At 42.2% G+C, this 17,632-nt stretch overlaps 2 protein-coding genes across 2 annotated transcripts; both read left to right on the forward strand.

The window, feature by feature from the left end:
• The first annotated feature begins 552 nt into the window (after positions 1-552).
• Positions 553-1,492, forward strand: LOC121134280 (olfactory receptor 2H2-like). The gene has a single exon (XM_040732312.1). The coding sequence runs from the start codon at positions 553-555 to the stop codon at positions 1,480-1,482; it is 930 nt and encodes a 309-aa protein (XP_040588246.1). The 3' UTR covers positions 1,483-1,492.
• Positions 1,493-9,866: 8,374 nt separating this feature from the next.
• On the forward strand, positions 9,867-10,796 carry LOC121134281 (olfactory receptor 2H2-like). The gene has a single exon (XM_040732313.1). The coding sequence runs from the start codon at positions 9,867-9,869 to the stop codon at positions 10,794-10,796; it is 930 nt and encodes a 309-aa protein (XP_040588247.1).
• The last annotated feature ends 6,836 nt before the right edge of the window (positions 10,797-17,632 follow it).

The raw sequence follows: 17,632 nt of genomic DNA on the forward strand, positions 1-17,632 counted from the left end.
CAATCCACAACTAAGACAGGACAAAAGGTTTAAATAAAGAGGACATTTGAAATGACACATGGGAAAAAAATAAATCAGCCTTTCAAAGAAAAAAAAAGTGAGACAACTCTTAAACTGTTTTACATCAAGTCATTGATCCAACCACATAATTCCTATAACTGCTGATACACATAGAGACAAGTCAGTAGGTGCAAGGTGTTCAGACCATATGTGGTGTTCAATAAATGTCTGTTGAAACAATAGAAACTAAGCGATTAATGAATTCATGTTTTTCATCAGACTTCTTTGTCCTCAGCTGAGAAGGCAGAGGAGGTACCAGTGTAAGAACCCACCCATTTTCCATTTTCCTCTCAGACACTAGACAACATTTGACCAGGAAGAAGAGGGAAAAGGAAGGGAGTTGACAGTGGGCTGGGAAAGAGCGTGGAGAATAGAGGGAGAAGAGAAGCATCCACCTCAAGTGTACTGACAAGTACACAGAGTGAGCTTCTACAAACCAGATTGCAACACACTGTCTGACAGCTTCATCCCTCCAACCAGACACAAAAGGCCATGGTCAACCACAGCTCCCCAGGGGGATTCCTCCTGCTGGGATTCTCTGAACACCCACGCCTGGAGAAGATTCTCTTTGTGGTTGTCTTGTGCTCCTACCTCCTCACCCTCCTGGGAAACACACTCATCCTCCTGCTGTCCACCCTGGACCTCAGGCTCCACTCTCCAATGTACTTCTTCCTCTCCAACCTCTCCTTCCTGGACCTCTGCTTCACCACAACCTGTGTCCCCCAGATGCTGGTCAACCTCTGGGGCCCCACAAAGACCATCAGCTTCCTGGGATGTTCAGTCCAGCTCTTCATCTTCATGCTTCTGGGGACAACAGAGTGCATCCTCCTGACCGTGATGGCCTTTGACCGCTACGTGGCTGTCTGCCAACCCCTGCACTATGCCACCATCATCCATCCCCGCCTGTGTCGGCAGCTGGCAGCTGTGGCCTGGGCTATAGGTTTGGCCCAATCCATAATCCAGACACCTCCCACCCTCAAACTGCCCTTTTGTGCCCATAGACAGATAGATGACTTTTTATGTGAAGTCCCATCTCTAATTCGTCTATCTTGTGGGGATACTACCTATAATGAGATCCAGATGGCTGTTGCTAGTGTCTTCATTGTGGTTGTGCCTCTGAGTCTCATCCTTGTTTCTTATGGTGCCATTGCCAGGGCAGTGCTGAGGATAAGCTCTGCAAAAGGGCGTAGGAAAGCTTTTGGGACCTGCTCCTCCCACCTCATTGTGGTCACCCTCTTCTACAGCTCAGTCATTGCTGTCTATCTGCAGCCCAAAAATCCCTATGCCCAAGAGAGGGGCAAGTTCTTTGGTCTCTTCTATGCAGTGGGCACTCCAACACTTAACCCTCTTGTGTACACCCTGAGGAACAAGGAAGTCAAGAGAGCATTCTGGAGGCTGCTGGGGAAAGATGGGGAGAGCTGAGGGATAAATACTTGTGTGCTTTCTGAATTAAAATGAATTTGAAACTTAGTGAAAAAAATTGAGTTCCCAAGTCTACTTACTTTTTCATACCTATCCAAGCCACAACAGTGGACCTAGTGAGTGACAAATTATAGTGGGAGGGGGCTAGTGAAAATGGAGAAGCAAAAGAGGATTCGAAAGAGGAAGAGTGCTAGATGTTTCTTTCAAAGTGAAGCATTCTTACTGGAATCATCAAAGAGACAACTTATTGGGCTCAAGAAATTTAGAAAGAAAACATGTTACAAAATCCAGGAAGCTCATGAAACTTACAGGACTCCAGTGATTCCTCCTTGAGTAGCTATAACCAGTAAACAATTGGAAGAGAGGAACCTCTCCAGAGACCTAGCTCAGAGACCTAGCTATAAGCAAGTTATACACCAGACTCCAGTAAGAAAACTTACATGTATCTTCATCCATGCATAAGTGAAGCTTTTTAGAGATGAAGCTACAGTTGTAATACATCACTCGTGCTCTATAAGTAACCACAATAAACCCATTAGATGATCAAGCTGTCTTTGAATGGGATAGCTTGTTTGTTCTACCTTTGTTGCCCTATCTAGGGTTTATTCTCATTTCTCTAGAGACAAAAGAAAGAGGGAGAGGATAAAGACAGACAAATGGGCAGATAGAGAGACAGAGATAGAGGAGGTATCTTTATTCCACATTTACAACGTGGTTAATATTTACCTCCTTATGTTTGCTTTCTTCTCCAGTTTTTAATTGCCTTCATTTTGTTTACAGATTATCAATCCTCTGTGTTCATTTCTTCTAGTTGTCCTTACCTTCATTACATACTTACATACTTCATTATAGGATTTTGTAGTTTGTTTTGTTTTTAGTTTTTTCAAGACAGGACATCACTGTGTAGCTATCGTTGACTGGGAACTCACTATGTAGAGCAGGCTGGCCTCAAAGGTATGTGTCACTTTAACACAAAGACATAACCCATAGAATCTGGAGTTTTCTCCACTGTATAACTAGAAAGAAGTCAGAGATGATCCCATTAAGACAAAACAAAACAAGACAAATCAATCAAACAAACAAACTCTAATCCAATGACTTTCCTACTCAAAGACAAGAGAATTCAGGGAACTGGTACACTTTTTGAAATGTGAGAAACACCTAGAATGTGATTATCTCTCCCTTTGTTCCTTCCTACATGGAATCCTTTCTGAGGTCAAACCAGAGACAGAACTTGTCCAGAGACCCAGATGTTCTTATTGGTAACCTTAGGAAAGAGTTCTTCTTGAGCCTTACATCCTTGCCTCCTGAGAAAAAATCAGAGGGGGACTCTTGTTCTGGGCCATAACTCTTTATCATCTTGTTTTCTAGGATAAAGAAAGACTAAAGAAAACAGATAAAGTAGTATTTCAATTCCAGGAGTTTTGGTGGGTTAAGGAGATGAAACAAGAAGCATAGAAATCCTTGAACCTCCCATTCTACTCCAAGATGATAAAATATCCCAGATGAAGTCAACCCACCCAGAGAGTCTGTCCTAGAGAAGAGCTTTCTGTCCAGGGATAAAAGTACATGAGGGAATTTGTCAGAGCTTTGGAAATTAATAATGCTCTATAGATGCAAAACAAACTCAATATAAAATCTACTGTGGGGGCCGGAGAAATGGCTCAGCATTTTAGGTCACTGGATGCTCTTGTAGAAGGACCCAGGTCCAGTTCCAGCATCCACTATTGGTTTAAAACTGTCTCCAGTTCCAGGGAATTCTATACCATCTTCTTGCTTCCCTAGGTACCAGGAACCCATATAGTACATTTACATACAGTCAATGCTCATAAACACAAAATAAGAACAAATAAATTTTAAACGTATACCATGTAATGAATAAATGTTTCTTTTAAAATCTACAGCGAATCCTTTTTTAAGATTTATTTTTGCGTGTGTGTGTGTGTGTGTGTGTGTGTGTGTGTGTGTGTGTGTGTGTATGCATGCATGCAGACGCCAGATCCTCTGCTCTTGTACTGCTGATGGTGCAGTTAACATTCAGTGGAAGCAGAGGGCTTGGGATATACCTTTGCCTAGCATGTGTGAGGCTCTTAGCACTAGAAGAAAAAATGGGCTTGGAGAGATGGCTCACCGATTAAGAGAGTGTACTGTTCTTGCAGAAGATCCAGCACCTATATCAGAAGGTTCACAAGCCAGGTCCAGGGAATCTAACATCTCTGGCCTCTATAAGCACCTGCATGTGCACACACCTACTTGCATACACACCTATACTTGTAATTAAAAATAAATACATATTTTTTAAATTCAGTGGGTACAATGGCTAGGTGAAAAGCTTGGAAAATCTCCCTGAAAATCATCACTGTATCTAAACTAAATAAACCTCACCATTTCAAGACACTGGAAATAAGCCAAAAGCATGCAATGAATTCTATTTATTCAAAGTAATTTACTGAAACTAAGAAAGAACAGTCTGAGACATGTTAGTCTGGAGCTGGTCCCAACATGCCTCCACAGATGGTACGAAATCAGGTTATTCAGGCAGGCCACAGGGATCAGGAATTCTGGTGAGGATGGAATTGCTTTTATTTGTATCAGGCAGAAAAGGAAAAATAATATATATTTGGAAGTTACCAAAAGCAATAACACCTCAGTGGGAACAACTAGGAAATGTCAACAACAGAGCTGGTCTCAGACTGCAGGGTTGTTTTGATCAAGTATCAACAACAAGTTCTAAACAACAAGTCAACCAAAGCCTTAGTCCAATTCAGCAAATCTCTGGTGTTTGGAACAGCTAACTACAGAGCCCTTTGCACTGTTTATCTTGCTGAACACCCAGATAGAAAATAAAGCCAATGTAGACTTGTAAGCTGCTTGAACTTGGAAAGTGTTTCCCAAGTTACATGTAAACCTGTCATAAAAGAGTAATACACATACTGGCTCAAAGGGTTTAAGTACAAAAACTCCAACCAACCACTGGCTGAGCAAAACTAGCTTTTGTTTCCCTGGGGAAATACATAAGAAGCCCACCTCTAAAACATAATTTGCATTTGTCATGGTGGCACATATCTGTAAGATAATCTGCAACAAAATAAGTAATAAAAGTTGAGCCTGTGGCCCAATGATAGAAAGAACACTTGCTTAGCATGCTGGGGGCCCTAGGCTCAATTTACAATAATAAAAATAAAAAACAATGTTTAAAAGTTTAGTTATCCCTAAGTAGAAGTAATAGCTACACACAACAAAGAAAACAAATTTCACAAAATTTAACCGCAAGAGAGATTCAACAAATAAGCAGAAAATATCAGTGGATGTCATCCGTTAGATGAGGGTTGATCACAATTGAGAATTGCTGCGTATTATCCAAAATATCTCATTTTTAGTGGTGCCTTGTGGCACATGCCTGTGATCCCAGCACAAGAAACTCTGGGTCAGGTGTACTGTGTGCAGTTCAAGGCCACCCTGAGTTACACAGTGAGTACTGGGTCATGCATACGTATTGGTAACACCCTATCTCAATAAAAAGTCCAGTTTTAACCCCAACATGAAACGTGCAAATATATGTATGAACGTTGTGATGTTAGACACAAAAGAGGGCTGTCAATAATGGTTTCTGGCAGGTCCCAATGTTGGGCCGGGGGTGGGGGCTGCCAAGTAAGTAATGAATGAATACGCATTTGTTCAGATGAACATATTTTTTAATCCATAGCAATTGTCAGAAAGAGAGAGAGAGAGAGAGAGAGAGAGAGAGAGAGAGAGAGAGAGAGAGAGAGAGAGAGAGAGAGAGAGCCAAGTTCACTCTGTGTGTTCTGGCAAGGTCCCACCCAGGAGGTCAGGCGAAGATTAAAATCTACCTACCCAAGAGCCACAACGTGGAGTGGCCTGCATCTTCCCAGCCTTTCCTGGGGCGATGGGCAGGGGCCCAAAGAACAGGTCAGAGCACCAAAGAAATTCAGATATGCTGTTGCCCTGTTGCGGGCTGCTGCTGAGTCCTCCTCTGGGGAAGTCCTGGGCTGCAGGAGCCCAGAGCTGACCTTGCCTTGGGTTTGTACCCCAGAGGACTAAAGGAAACCGATGGCTGCAGGGTGGCCGCCACCCAAGCTGTGCTCAGTGAGAGTAAACCTGGGCTACCTTTCCCGAATAGTGGTCTCCGTGGTGCAACCACTGTGGCTGGATTTCCAAGGTGAACCACAGCCATTCCAGACGCTGCTGCCGGGAGCCAGTCTCCGAGTAGACAGCTACCGAGGTCACCCTTGGCTCTTCAGGGATGCGAGGACAAACGACAGGCTCCTGGTTAACAAATCTGAGTTATTTGTGCCATCTCTCAATATTGACCGGCGGCCTGTCTTTGCCAACATCACCTGTTAGAATGGATAATTACATGGGTGGAGTGACAGGGACAACCAAGCCTCCATCCTTTACAGATGGCATCCACTCACCCTTGGCGTTATAATATTCCTTTGGATTATAATAACATGGTTCTGGATTTCCTGCCACATTGGAGAAGAGAGTGTACATTTGGGACTTATAGGCTTCTGTCCCTCAACACACCAAAGAGCAATGTAGAGGATCTATAATCTAAGAAAATATTAACACTCAGGTTACACATTTAGAGACTGCTGAGATGGTTGTCAGGTGTGACCGTGGATCTGAACCAACTACTAGGATGTGGACCTCATATCCTAACTCTAGGAGGTACAATTGCCTACATCAAATGAGGGGTAGATAGATGCCTTTACCTTTCTACATATACGCAAGTGTACACACACACACACACACACACATACAAACATACATGTAATGCAGACTTGTGTGGGTAAATCAGAATGTTTAGATGCTGGGTGGAAGGGAACAGATGTAACCCTTGTCATCTCTACTAACAGAAAAAGAACGGTTGACCTTGTCACTTATTCCAGTAATGGTTATTGCTAGCATACTTTCTCCGGAGAGTCCATTGTCCCCTCTACCATAATTACTAGCTAATTGTCTGTGGGCTGTGGAACCCTTGGGTCTCAGCTGAAATAATGAACTGTTTCTCTCCATAGGATAGGAGTTCTGGGATCTCTCTCTTTCTCCACAACATACCATGTCAGACTTTCTGCCACCAGGGTCACTAAAACAGATGCTAACTGCTCTACAGACTGTTTGCCAAAACCTTGCTAGTTAAGAGATGCCTCTGCCCCATTTGGCCTCATTTACCCCATAGAAAAGGCAGTAGACTTGGCTGGGGGAATGAATGCTAAGCCTTCATGTACAGTGTTTGCTATGTTTACACAGTACTCCTGGCATGGAAGATTTAGGTAATTATAATTTAAAAGCTATATCATAAAATATGAGAATTTAAGAATCAAATAAGTTAGTTCCAACAAATCACATGAGCGTGTGCTCAATAAAGAGCCTGGCTATAAAGCTTAGTGATTCTTATTGCAACCAGAGGTCTAGTTTCTCACTTCAAGTTTTCTTGATGTCCACGCACAGACCAGGCACCATTAAGAATTTCATTTTGGGCAATTGCTGGCAACCAAAGCAGATCTTCTTCAGATGGGGGTAAGTAGAATATTTGCTATCCTCTTATGAAATTCTGACTTCCATGTGACCTTAACAATAGAGTTCTAGATGTGGAGTTCAAGGGAGTGGGGTCTTTTATCTGCTAGTTTTTGGGGTTCTATTACTTTGGGAGTTGATTTTAGCTTTTGAGGCAAGTGTACCCCAGACTGGTCCCAAACAAAATCCACCCACTGCTACCTTTATATTTCCAAGATGACAGACATTAGGTACTACAACAGGGTGAGTTTTATCAGCCACATTAAATCACACTGATATTTTGGATAGGAAAATGCCACAGACTACCATAGATCTGCAATAGGTATTTTCCTTCTGTACTCCCGCAAGTATGGGAAAAATTCTCTAGAATTTTTTTGAGTGGGAACCTGAGAAACTTTATTTGCCCTGAGATAGTTCACTGTAAAAATTCACAGTAAAACTGATGAGATCTTTGCAAAGCTTCTTTGGAAGTCAGATGTCCAGGGAGCTGTTTGCCATACTGGGCACAAGTGATGCACAGTTGGAAAGTGCTAGTAGCAAAAGCAGATAATGATTTCCAGACCTTCATCAATCCCTTCAGGTGACCAGCTTCCGTCAATCCTGATGACCTGGATCCAACCCCATGAATTTGTATGATAGAAGTAAAGCAATTCCCACAAGCTCTCCTCTTACCTCCAACATATGCTCTCTCTCTCTCTCTCTCTCTCTCTCTCTCTCTCTCTCTCTCTCTCTCTCTCTCACACACACACACACACACACACACACACACACTAAATGCACTGTATCTTAATAAGATTTATTTATTTTATATCATGTATATGTGCATTTTGCCTGCATGTTTGTATGTTTACTCCATGGCTTGGTACCTCTAGAGACCAGAAGAAGGCATCATGTCTTCTAGAACTGGAGTGAGGGATGGTTGTGAGCCACTATGTGGGTGCTGGGAACTGACATATGGTCCTCTGCAAAAGAGCAGGTGCTCTTAAACGCTGAGCTATCTCTCCAGCCACTGTGCAATGTATTTTTTAAAGAAACAAAAGAGATGAGAAGACAGGGAATAAGTCATGTAAAGTCAAGAATGGTAGTTTCACCTTTGAGGACAGATAATGGGAAGCCAGGGAAGGGCACACCCACTAAGATACTTGGGATGTCTGTTTACAACCCTAATCTGGTTACTGGAAACATTACAAGGTGAACTCCTTACTGTAGATATTTGCTTTGTATGTACTTGGTTTGAATATGAAATAGTAATAATGAGAAATATTCTGTAAGAGCAAAAACAAGTGGGGGAAGAAACGAAACCAGAAGGTTCCAGAAAGAATGAGTGAGTGAGAGCCCTGTAACTGAGAGTTCTTCCATCTTAGAATGCTTCAGGCAAGGTCCCCACCCACCCATTGCTTCCCTGTCATCTGCCAGGCCAGAGAACCCTGTGTCCTCAGTTCTGCTTCCAGAGGAGCTTCAGCCCTCTCATCTGTCACTAGGCTGGCCTGATATGCTCCACTATTTCCAGTCACTTCACTGATGAAATTTTCCTGGATGAAATTCACCCTACTTTAGGAATTCACCTCATACACCTGCATGATTGGCATTTACATCCAATTGGGCCACAGTAATTTTAACAAGCCACTCTTGTCTCCTGTCTGTTAAATTTTAATGAGGACTGAGTGACTGGACCAAAGCTACTTCCTAGCCAGGGTAGCATTTAGTAATAGATAGTAAAGAAGCCAGGACAACTGAAATGATCAGCTATGTATGAATGGAGTCTCCCAAAATGAAAGAAAATCTCTCACAAACATAACACATTCTGAGTCAGACTTGGTAGCTCACACTTATAGGCCCAGCATTCCAGAAGCTGATGGAGGAAGATTACCTGGAGCCAGTGGCCAGCTTATACTTCAAACCCTATTTGAAACAAACAAGCAGACAAACAAAAAAAAGACTCATTCTGTCTCTGACACGCTGTCTTACAAAATAAGAAGTATAACATAAATAAAATATATTTTTAGTTATGCCAATAAAAGTATTCACACAGAAATGAAGAAACTGAAATTTACAGAGATACAACCTGAAAATTCATTCAAAGCAATTGGTTTAAATTCCTCTCTCTCTCTCTCTCTCTCTCTCTCTCTCTCTCTCTCTCTCTCTCTCTCTCTCTCTCCTTCTTCTTCTTCTTCTTCTTCTTCTTCTTCTTCTTCTTCTTCTTCTTCTTTCTTTCTTTCTTTCTTTCTTACTTAACTGCAGATTTAAACCACAGTTCGTGCTTAGCAGTTTTCTGCACAGAGGTGCATTCATAGCCATAAAACACAGTACTTAACTAGTTTCTCCAAAAGATAACAGGCATAGAGACAGCATAGAGACAAAACAGAAAAGCACTGAGAATATAGGACACCCAGCACATTTCTACCGAATGAGTGAATGAATTGTTTAACCAATCTGACATCAGCATTCTCCACCCTCAACCAGGAAGTCATAGGAACAGTGTGAGCCTACACCACATTCTTGGTTTCCTCATAGCCACTAGACAACATTTGGCCAAGAGAAACTGTCGAGGTCAAAGACCTGCTTGTGGTGAGACTGGAAAGGGAGCTTGGGAGAGCAGAGGAAGAAGAAATGTCCACCTGGCAAGTCTTGACAATGTCCTGAGAAGCACATGAAGTGAGTTTTCATCAGGCCCCTTAGATCACACTAACTGGCCGGGAGGAACGGTGGAAGAGGCCAAGTTAAGTGATGGGCCTGGAGAAGGGAGCCTGAGAACCCCGAGTCTAGCTTGTGTGTCCTGATAAGGGTGCATCTTTATCACACGACTCTGACAGCTTCATCCCTCCAACCAGACACAAAAGGCCATGGTCAACCACAGCTCCCCAGGGGGATTCCTCCTGCTGGGATTCTCTGAACATCCACACCTGGAAAAGATTCTCTTTGTGGTTGTCTTGTGCTCCTACCTCCTCACCCTCCTGGGAAACACACTCATCCTCCTGCTCTCCACCCTGGATCCCAGGCTCCACTCTCCAATGTACTTCTTCCTCTCCAACCTCTCCTTCCTGGACCTCTGCTTCACCACAACCTGTGTCCCCCAGATGCTGGTCAACCTCTGGGGCCCCACAAAGACCATCAGCTTCCTGGGATGTTCAGTCCAGCTCTTCATCTTCATGCTTCTGGGGACAACAGAGTGCATCCTCCTGACCGTGATGGCCTTTGACCGTTATGTGGCTGTCTGCCAACCCCTGCACTATGCCACCATCATCCATCCCCGCCTGTGTCGGCAGCTGGCAGCTGTGGCCTGGGCTATAGGTTTGGCCCAATCCATAGTCCAGATACCACCCACCCTCAAACTGCCTTTTTGTGCCCATAGACAGATAGATGACTTTTTATGTGAAGTCCCATCTCTAATTAGGCTCTCCTGTGGGGACACTACTTTTAATGAAATTCAGTTGGCAGTTGCAGGTGTCATCTTCCTGCTTGTGCCTCTGAGTCTCATCCTTGTTTCCTATGGTGCCATCGCCAGGGCAGTGCTGAGGATAAGCTCTGCAAAGGGGCGCAGGAAAGCTTTTGGGACCTGCTCCTCCCACCTCATTGTGGTCACCCTCTTCTACAGCTCAGTCATTGCTGTCTATCTGCAGCCCAAAAATCCCTATGCCCAAGAGAGGGGCAAGTTCTTTGGTCTCTTCTATGCAGTGGGCACTCCTACACTCAACCCTCTTGTGTACACCCTGAGGAACAAGGAGGTCAAGAGAGCATTCTGGAGGCTGCTGGGGAAAGATGGGGAGAGCTGAGGGATAAATACTTGTATGATTTGTGAATTAAAATTAGTATGAATTCATGGTTTCATGTTATCAGGTTGTATTCCTACCCAAGATACCCTAGGAGGTAGCCTATAATCTCACTGACCAAGTACCAGTGGTCATGACCAAGTATCAGAGGGGCAATGGGTGGCAATTGAAGTTAAAGGTGTCAGCCCACCAGGAGATGGATATCTGATGAGTGAAATTCACACAGGCAAGGCTCTAAGACCACAGAATCCAGAATGTCTTTTGCTTCTGCTGTGTCTTTACATGTTTGCTGCTGCCATCTTTCTCTGGTATCTGGCATGGTGTGAATGGGCACAGGGAGATCCCCACTTCCTGTTATGTAGTGTGTTTATCCCATGGAAACATCCTGTTCTACTGGGGATTTTTACCTGTGGATTATTATGAAGATGATTTCTTCCTAAACTGTACTGTCTAATTGATAACAACAATGTTAGTTTAAGCAGAGTTTTGAGGATAAACAATAAAACAAAGAAGTGTCACACAGCTAGAACACGTGAGTTTCTATTGAGCAGCCACATAGACTGTGGCTTAGGTTAATGATTAAGGGAAACAATTGAGTCCCAGTAGCCCAGCTAGCTTAAATTCTTTTAATCTTACTGTTGGGAAATGTGTTCATAGATTTTGGAGTGCATAGAAGCTGAAACAAAGCTTCGAAAATAACTTAAAGTTAGACTAAGATGTTTTTGTGAAAAACCAAGAAGACAATCTAAAATTTTAGAAAGGGCACAGTCAGTTGAATAAGGAACTCTTTAAGGGAAGGGAGCAAGAACAAAGCATCCCAATTATTATCAGTTAATGTGCCTTTCTTGCTAGGATTGGTTGATGACCAAAGGTGATGATTAATTTATTATACATCAGGAGATTGATATCCTCCTGAATATATATAATTGATGAGTGGATGTACACCCTAAAGATTTAAAATAGAGATGACTGATTCTTTTTCATATATAAAAGTTGAGATTTGTGATTCATTTAAGATTCCTTATAAGATTACCTTTCAAGATGAGAAATAAAGTGGTTGATCCTTTCTTTGTAACTGCAAAATGCAGCCTGACAGTAAAAGAACTGGGGGAGAAAAATGTCTTGCTTGCTTATACTCTGTTAATCTATAATGAGTTGCTTGGGTATCAATGTACATGGGTTCTTGGGACAACTTGTTTTTTACTTAATACATAAAATGTTTAATGGTATCAAGGGATGTGGAAAACATGCCGTTTTTTTTACTTGTATTCATTGTAATCATTCACTTGAAAAAAACAGAATGCAAAGAATGAAAGATTTGCCAGGCGGTGGTGGCGCACACCTTTAATCCCAGCACTCGGGAGGCAGAGGCAGGCGGATCTCTGTGAGTTCGAGGCCAGGCTGGACCGACAGCCTCCAAAACAATACAGAGAAACCCTGTCTCATTAAAAAAAAAAAAAGAAAAAAGAATGAAAGATTTGCTAGGGCATATAAGTGTAAGGGAAAATAGAGATAATGAGAAGGAAAACATCAAGAATGAGAGAATTAGAAGGAAAACATTAAGAAAGATAGAAGGAAAGCATCAAGAAAGACAGAGGGGACAATTCTGGATAGCGATAAGAATAGAGAAGAGAATGCAAGAGAGGAAGAAAGGAAGTCATCAAGAGAGTGTGTGTCTTTTACTTTTACCCCAGCAGATAAAAAAGTCTGTGGATTCCCTTTGAGTCCTGCACTGCTGGAGGTTGGTGTCCCAAGAAGCAAAATAACAAAGGGGGGGGATATTCTTAGCAACATCTTGAGATATAAGTTGATGGTTACCAAAAATAATGGCAGCCACTGAGAAAGAGCAAAGAGCAACTCTCTACTATGAAGTCCACACACACACACACACACACACACACACACACACACACACTGTCAGTGTGCTCTATGCTGAATCTATAGACAGTCTCTTCCTCATTAAATCAAGCTCTGCTTCACATCGGCCCACACTAGATTACTTTTCTTCATCCCGTCTTCTCTTACGTAGAAGTCTGTAAAAAGAACTCCACAGGCGGCTGCAGGAAGAAGCACGGAGTTGCATCTATGGTCCGCATTCTACCGCTCCTGACAATACAGTAGGGTATCTCCTTTTGATTCAGTGTCATCCTTTTATATAAATAATAAACTGTCTGATGTTAAGGTTAATTCTTATGTAATGAGACAGAGAAGGAAAAGGAGAGGTTGTCTTCAATAACGCAGCAACTGGTGAGGTGAGGTGTTCCTATAAATAACTCCTCACCCACATTACTGTAAGAAAACATGATATAACTCACTGGGTTGCACACGAAAAAAGGACATGAAAATAGATGGGGGAAGGGGAGAACAATGGGAGAAGTGGAACAACAGAAAGTAATAGAGGATGAATATAATCAAATTACATTGTGTACATATGTGAACATGTTATAATGGAACTCAGTGTACTAATACAAGGTAATAAAAAATTTAAACCCAAGTACTTAATTTATGTAAACTATACCTGAATTTTAACAAAGAGATAAGAAATAAAATGTAATACTTGTATATTGAGAGGGTTGAAACAAGACTTAAGAGAAATAAATGGGACACCCAAGAGGACACCATAGATAAAATAATGCCAATATGACCCCTAGGTGACAAAAATGAGTGTAGGGTGACCCGTTCAACACGAATATTCTAATGGAATGTTAACCTCCATCTTCTCCACTCTTAAACATCATTGTCTACAGCGGCTAATTAATCATCAGTGGGCAGAGGCCCCAGAGTCCTGGCAAAAATAATGAGCACGTGTCCCTATGGGATGGGAGTCCAGGGATTCCTTCTTTGTATCTCCAGTGCTAGTGAAAGGGAAAGTAACTTCCTGACTTTGGCAGAAAAATGGTGGTAAGATGCAGTTAGTGTCTGATCTTGGAATCAGTCTCCTTTTATTCAAGTCTCAGCTCAGATTATATTATCCTAACTAAATTACTTAACCTGTCTATGTTTCCATGTCTTCATTGGAAATCAAAGGCAAAACATGATAGTTGCATCCTGGTAATGCCATTGGGAAGTATACAGAATGGTATTCACAACAGCACTACTGCTCAGCCCTAATGCCCGTGCTTTCAAAGGAGTACAAGTCATCAATTTGCTCTCAGTTTTCATGCTGTGAAGATCAAGTGGAGGCTCCATTCAGACCAGAAGTTCCTCATTGAGGGGAAGCCTTGGCTGCCAACAGGTGAGAAGATTATGACCTGGCCATGGTAAGTCCTGGGATTTTTCTTCTCCTACAGTCCATCAAAATCTCCCATGTCTTCAAGGATGGAGCCATGTCTGGTGCACATAGTATTGTCCCAAACAAATGATTTAGCCTCTCTGTGTTTCTCTTCACTGTAAACAAGGGTAGAATACAGTCATTGTGTCTGTGTTACACAATTGATGCAGAGTGCTTGAGTACCTGATAGGAAGCCAAATGGTTCAGAATCCAGAGCTGGCCTTATTGGCTGTGTAGTGTTGGGCAAGTTGTTTCCATGCTCTGACACTGCTCCTCTATAAAAGGGACAACAATGCTAATGATTACTCCAGAAATGAAGCATGGGGCCAGACCTTCAGAAAGCTCTCAGCAGATGGTAACAGTCATGATGTGGACACCATCAAGAGCAGATATGACAACCCCTACCCTGCACCTTATAGAGCATGGCTAGGTCTTTAGACATCAGTAAAGAAAAAGGACACATCCATGAAGATAGACATAACTGGAAGACTGTCAAGTAACATTTGAGTTTTGGTAATGTCTCAGAATTAGAAGATCATGTAAAATGGGGAATGTTTTGAAGCACAGCAAAAACAAAGCAAAATAAACAAACAAACAAAAAATGAAAACAAAATAAAAAACACAGGCAAAGGATGATGAACATTTAAGACCTTTAAATAATAGACACAAAGTGACTAGGAGAGAGGAAATCCAGGTATGCAGGAAGGGTATTGGAGAGTCCGCAGCTGAGTAAGAAGCCCCTGAGTTGCTTTTTAGTAACACAAGAATGCAGTGCTATAAAACAACATAGGATAACTTATTATAAATAATCCAAGTAAGACTGATTGCCTCCTAAGGAGTAGGAAGTGAGTTTGGTCAGGAGGGGCATGCAAAGGGCTTTTAAGACTTTAACAGCCTTTTGCAGAAATTATTAACAATAAAGCCCTTGAAATTCAGGTTGAGGGAAAAGAGTGGGAGGAAGAAGAAGAGGCAGAAGGAGACTCTGTGAAACTGGAGGAGGAAAGATGGCACAGAATTTTTTTATTGCCTTTGAGACAGGGTCTCTCTGTAGACCTAGCTATCCTGTAACTCACTACAAAGACCAGACTGGCCTTGAATTTATAGAGATATGCTTGCCTAAGCCTCTAGAGTTCTAGGAGTAAAGGGTAGCACCACCATACCCGGCTCACCCAGAGCTTCTAAACATGCAAGGAGGGACCTGTGAGAAGACAGAGTGACCCACTGCCTCTGCAGGTCCCACCCTCAGCCTGCAGGGATCCTGCCTCTTAGTTGTCACAGTGGCTGACACTGCCTGCCACCTCTAAGGTGGGCTTCATTGCCCCAGATCTCCCCTCTTTCACAACAGTAGCATCACCTCCTGCAGGATGCAGGGCTGTTCTCTCCAGCTCTGCCCCTCCCCCACTCAGAAATTTAATTCATCAACCAATAAGACAAGCATACATACAGAAGACATTCCCCATCAACAGCTTTCAGTTAGGGTTCTTCTGAGTATGTGCAATATCCTGCTGGATTTTTCAAAGGCACAAGACCACTCACCTTTCCAGCCTGTGAGCTCTGACACGCGGTCTGTTCTCACTGTCCAGTATTTGAAGCAGTTCCATAGCTAAGTGACTTAATGTGGACTGCTACAGTAAACTGGTAAACTTAAAATAGTATATGAATTCTGACTTAATCCTATGCAAAAAGCAATCCTATTTACCTGGTTGGGTTTTTTTTGTTTGTTTGTTTTGTTTTTGTTAACATAATACAAGCTAGAGATATATTGGAAGAGGATCCTCAGTTGAGAAAACACCACCATCATCCTGCCTATGGTCAAGTCTATAAGGCATTTTCTTCATTAATGGTGGAAAGACATACCCTACTGTGATGAGGTGGTTCTGGATTATATAAGAAAGTAGGTATAACAAGCCATGGAAAGCAAGCCAGTGAGTAGCACTCCTCCATGATCTCTTCTTCAGTTCCTGCCCTGACTTCTCTAAGTGATGAGGTATAAGTTGAAATACACCCTTTCCTTCCCAAGTTGCTTTTGGTCATGGTGTTTTATCAGAGCAATAGAAACCCTAACGAAGACACCTCTGAAGGTAGTAGAACAATAGACAGCTTTGGAGTATAGGGTGTTTGTGAAGTAACAGTACTGTATCAATTATAAATTCTTTGAATTATGAGCTGGAGAGATGGCTCAGAGATTAAGAGCACTAGATGCTCTTCCAGAGGCCCTGAGTTCAACTCCCAATAACCACATGGTGTCTCGCAACCATCTGTAATTGCTTCTGATGCCCTCTTCTGGCATAAAAGTGTGTGTGCAGATGAGCACTCACATACATAAAACAATAAATCTTAAAAAAATAAATTCTTTGAATTCACTTCCTGTACAAAGTTTATTTCAGAGACCACGTTGTTGTAGCCAAAGCACAACAAAATATGAAGGAGGAAATTACCTTGATGCCAGCAACTTGCTCTCAGTGACTCAATGATACTCTGGGAATATAGTGTGAGTGAAAAAAAAATAACTTAAATGGTGAATCTTTTAAAAAGGATTCTTTAGAACCATTCTGATAAGTTTTACGAATACATAAACTTACTTTAGAATTAAATATTTGAAAATGTATCTTAATGATATTAACCAAGAATTATGCAAAACCAAACTCTATTTTGGATGTCCCATATTTCAATATTATGGTGCTGAGACAGGGGGAATCTCAAGCTCAAGTCCAGTCAGGACTACATAGTGAGTTTTACATCGGTCTCTGCAATGTAGCAATACTCTGTCTTTAAAAAAAGAAAGGGAGGGAAGAAGGATGGGGGAGGGAGGAAAAGAGAGAAGGATGGAGGGAGGGAGAGAAGGAAACAGGGAGGGAGACTAGGAGGAAGGAAGAGAGAGATTGGGAAGGAGGGAGGAGTAAATTGTACTTAAGATAAAATTTTTCCCTTATATGAAAACAAAATAACTAAATGAACCTCCTTCAGATTTTCATTAATAATTTGTATGGCATTTTAGTCATTTTCTTCTTGTTGTTGTAGTTTTATTTTGTGTGGCAGGACCTCACTCTGTAGCCCAAGCTGTCTCAAACTTCTCCTACCTATGCTAGACCAATGCCAGGATTGTGCTTTCTCTTTTCCTTTTCAATTTTTTTTTTTGGTTTTTCGAGGCTGTCCTGGAACTAGCTTGGTAGACCAGGCTGGCCTCAAACTCACAGAGATCCGCCTGACTCTGCCTCCCGAATGCTGGGATTAAAAGCGTGCACCACCAACGCCCGGCTCCTTTTCAATTTTTTTAAAAAATTATTTTTATTGTTTTTAATAATGTGCATCTGTGTGTGAGTATGCACACATGTCTACAGGTGGCTGAGGAAGCTGGAGGAGTCTGATCCCCTGGAACAGGAAGTCTGGGTAGTTGTGAGTGTGTCAACATGGGTCCTGGGAGCCAATTAAAGTTTTCTGTGAGAGTGGCTTATGCTCTAAACCACTTAGTCATCTCTCCAGCATCATGAATCTGTGGTACTTGAGGAATTATGGCAGGTGGTGTCAAATGGAAGTGGCTGTAGATCTAACCCTTTTTTCGCAAATT

The sequence above is a fragment of the Mesocricetus auratus genome, unplaced genomic scaffold, assembly GCF_017639785.1.
Source record: "Mesocricetus auratus isolate SY011 unplaced genomic scaffold, BCM_Maur_2.0 Super-Scaffold_100027, whole genome shotgun sequence".
In the NCBI taxonomy this organism is placed as follows: Eukaryota; Metazoa; Chordata; class Mammalia; order Rodentia; family Cricetidae; genus Mesocricetus; species Mesocricetus auratus.

What these genes read in the sequence shown, in the direction of transcription:
- LOC121134280 (XM_040732312.1), top strand. Translation starts at nt 553, where the DNA reads ATGGTCAACCACAGCTCCCCAGGGGGATTCCTCCTGCTGGGATTCTCT.
- LOC121134281 (XM_040732313.1), top strand. Translation starts at nt 9,867, where the DNA reads ATGGTCAACCACAGCTCCCCAGGGGGATTCCTCCTGCTGGGATTCTCT.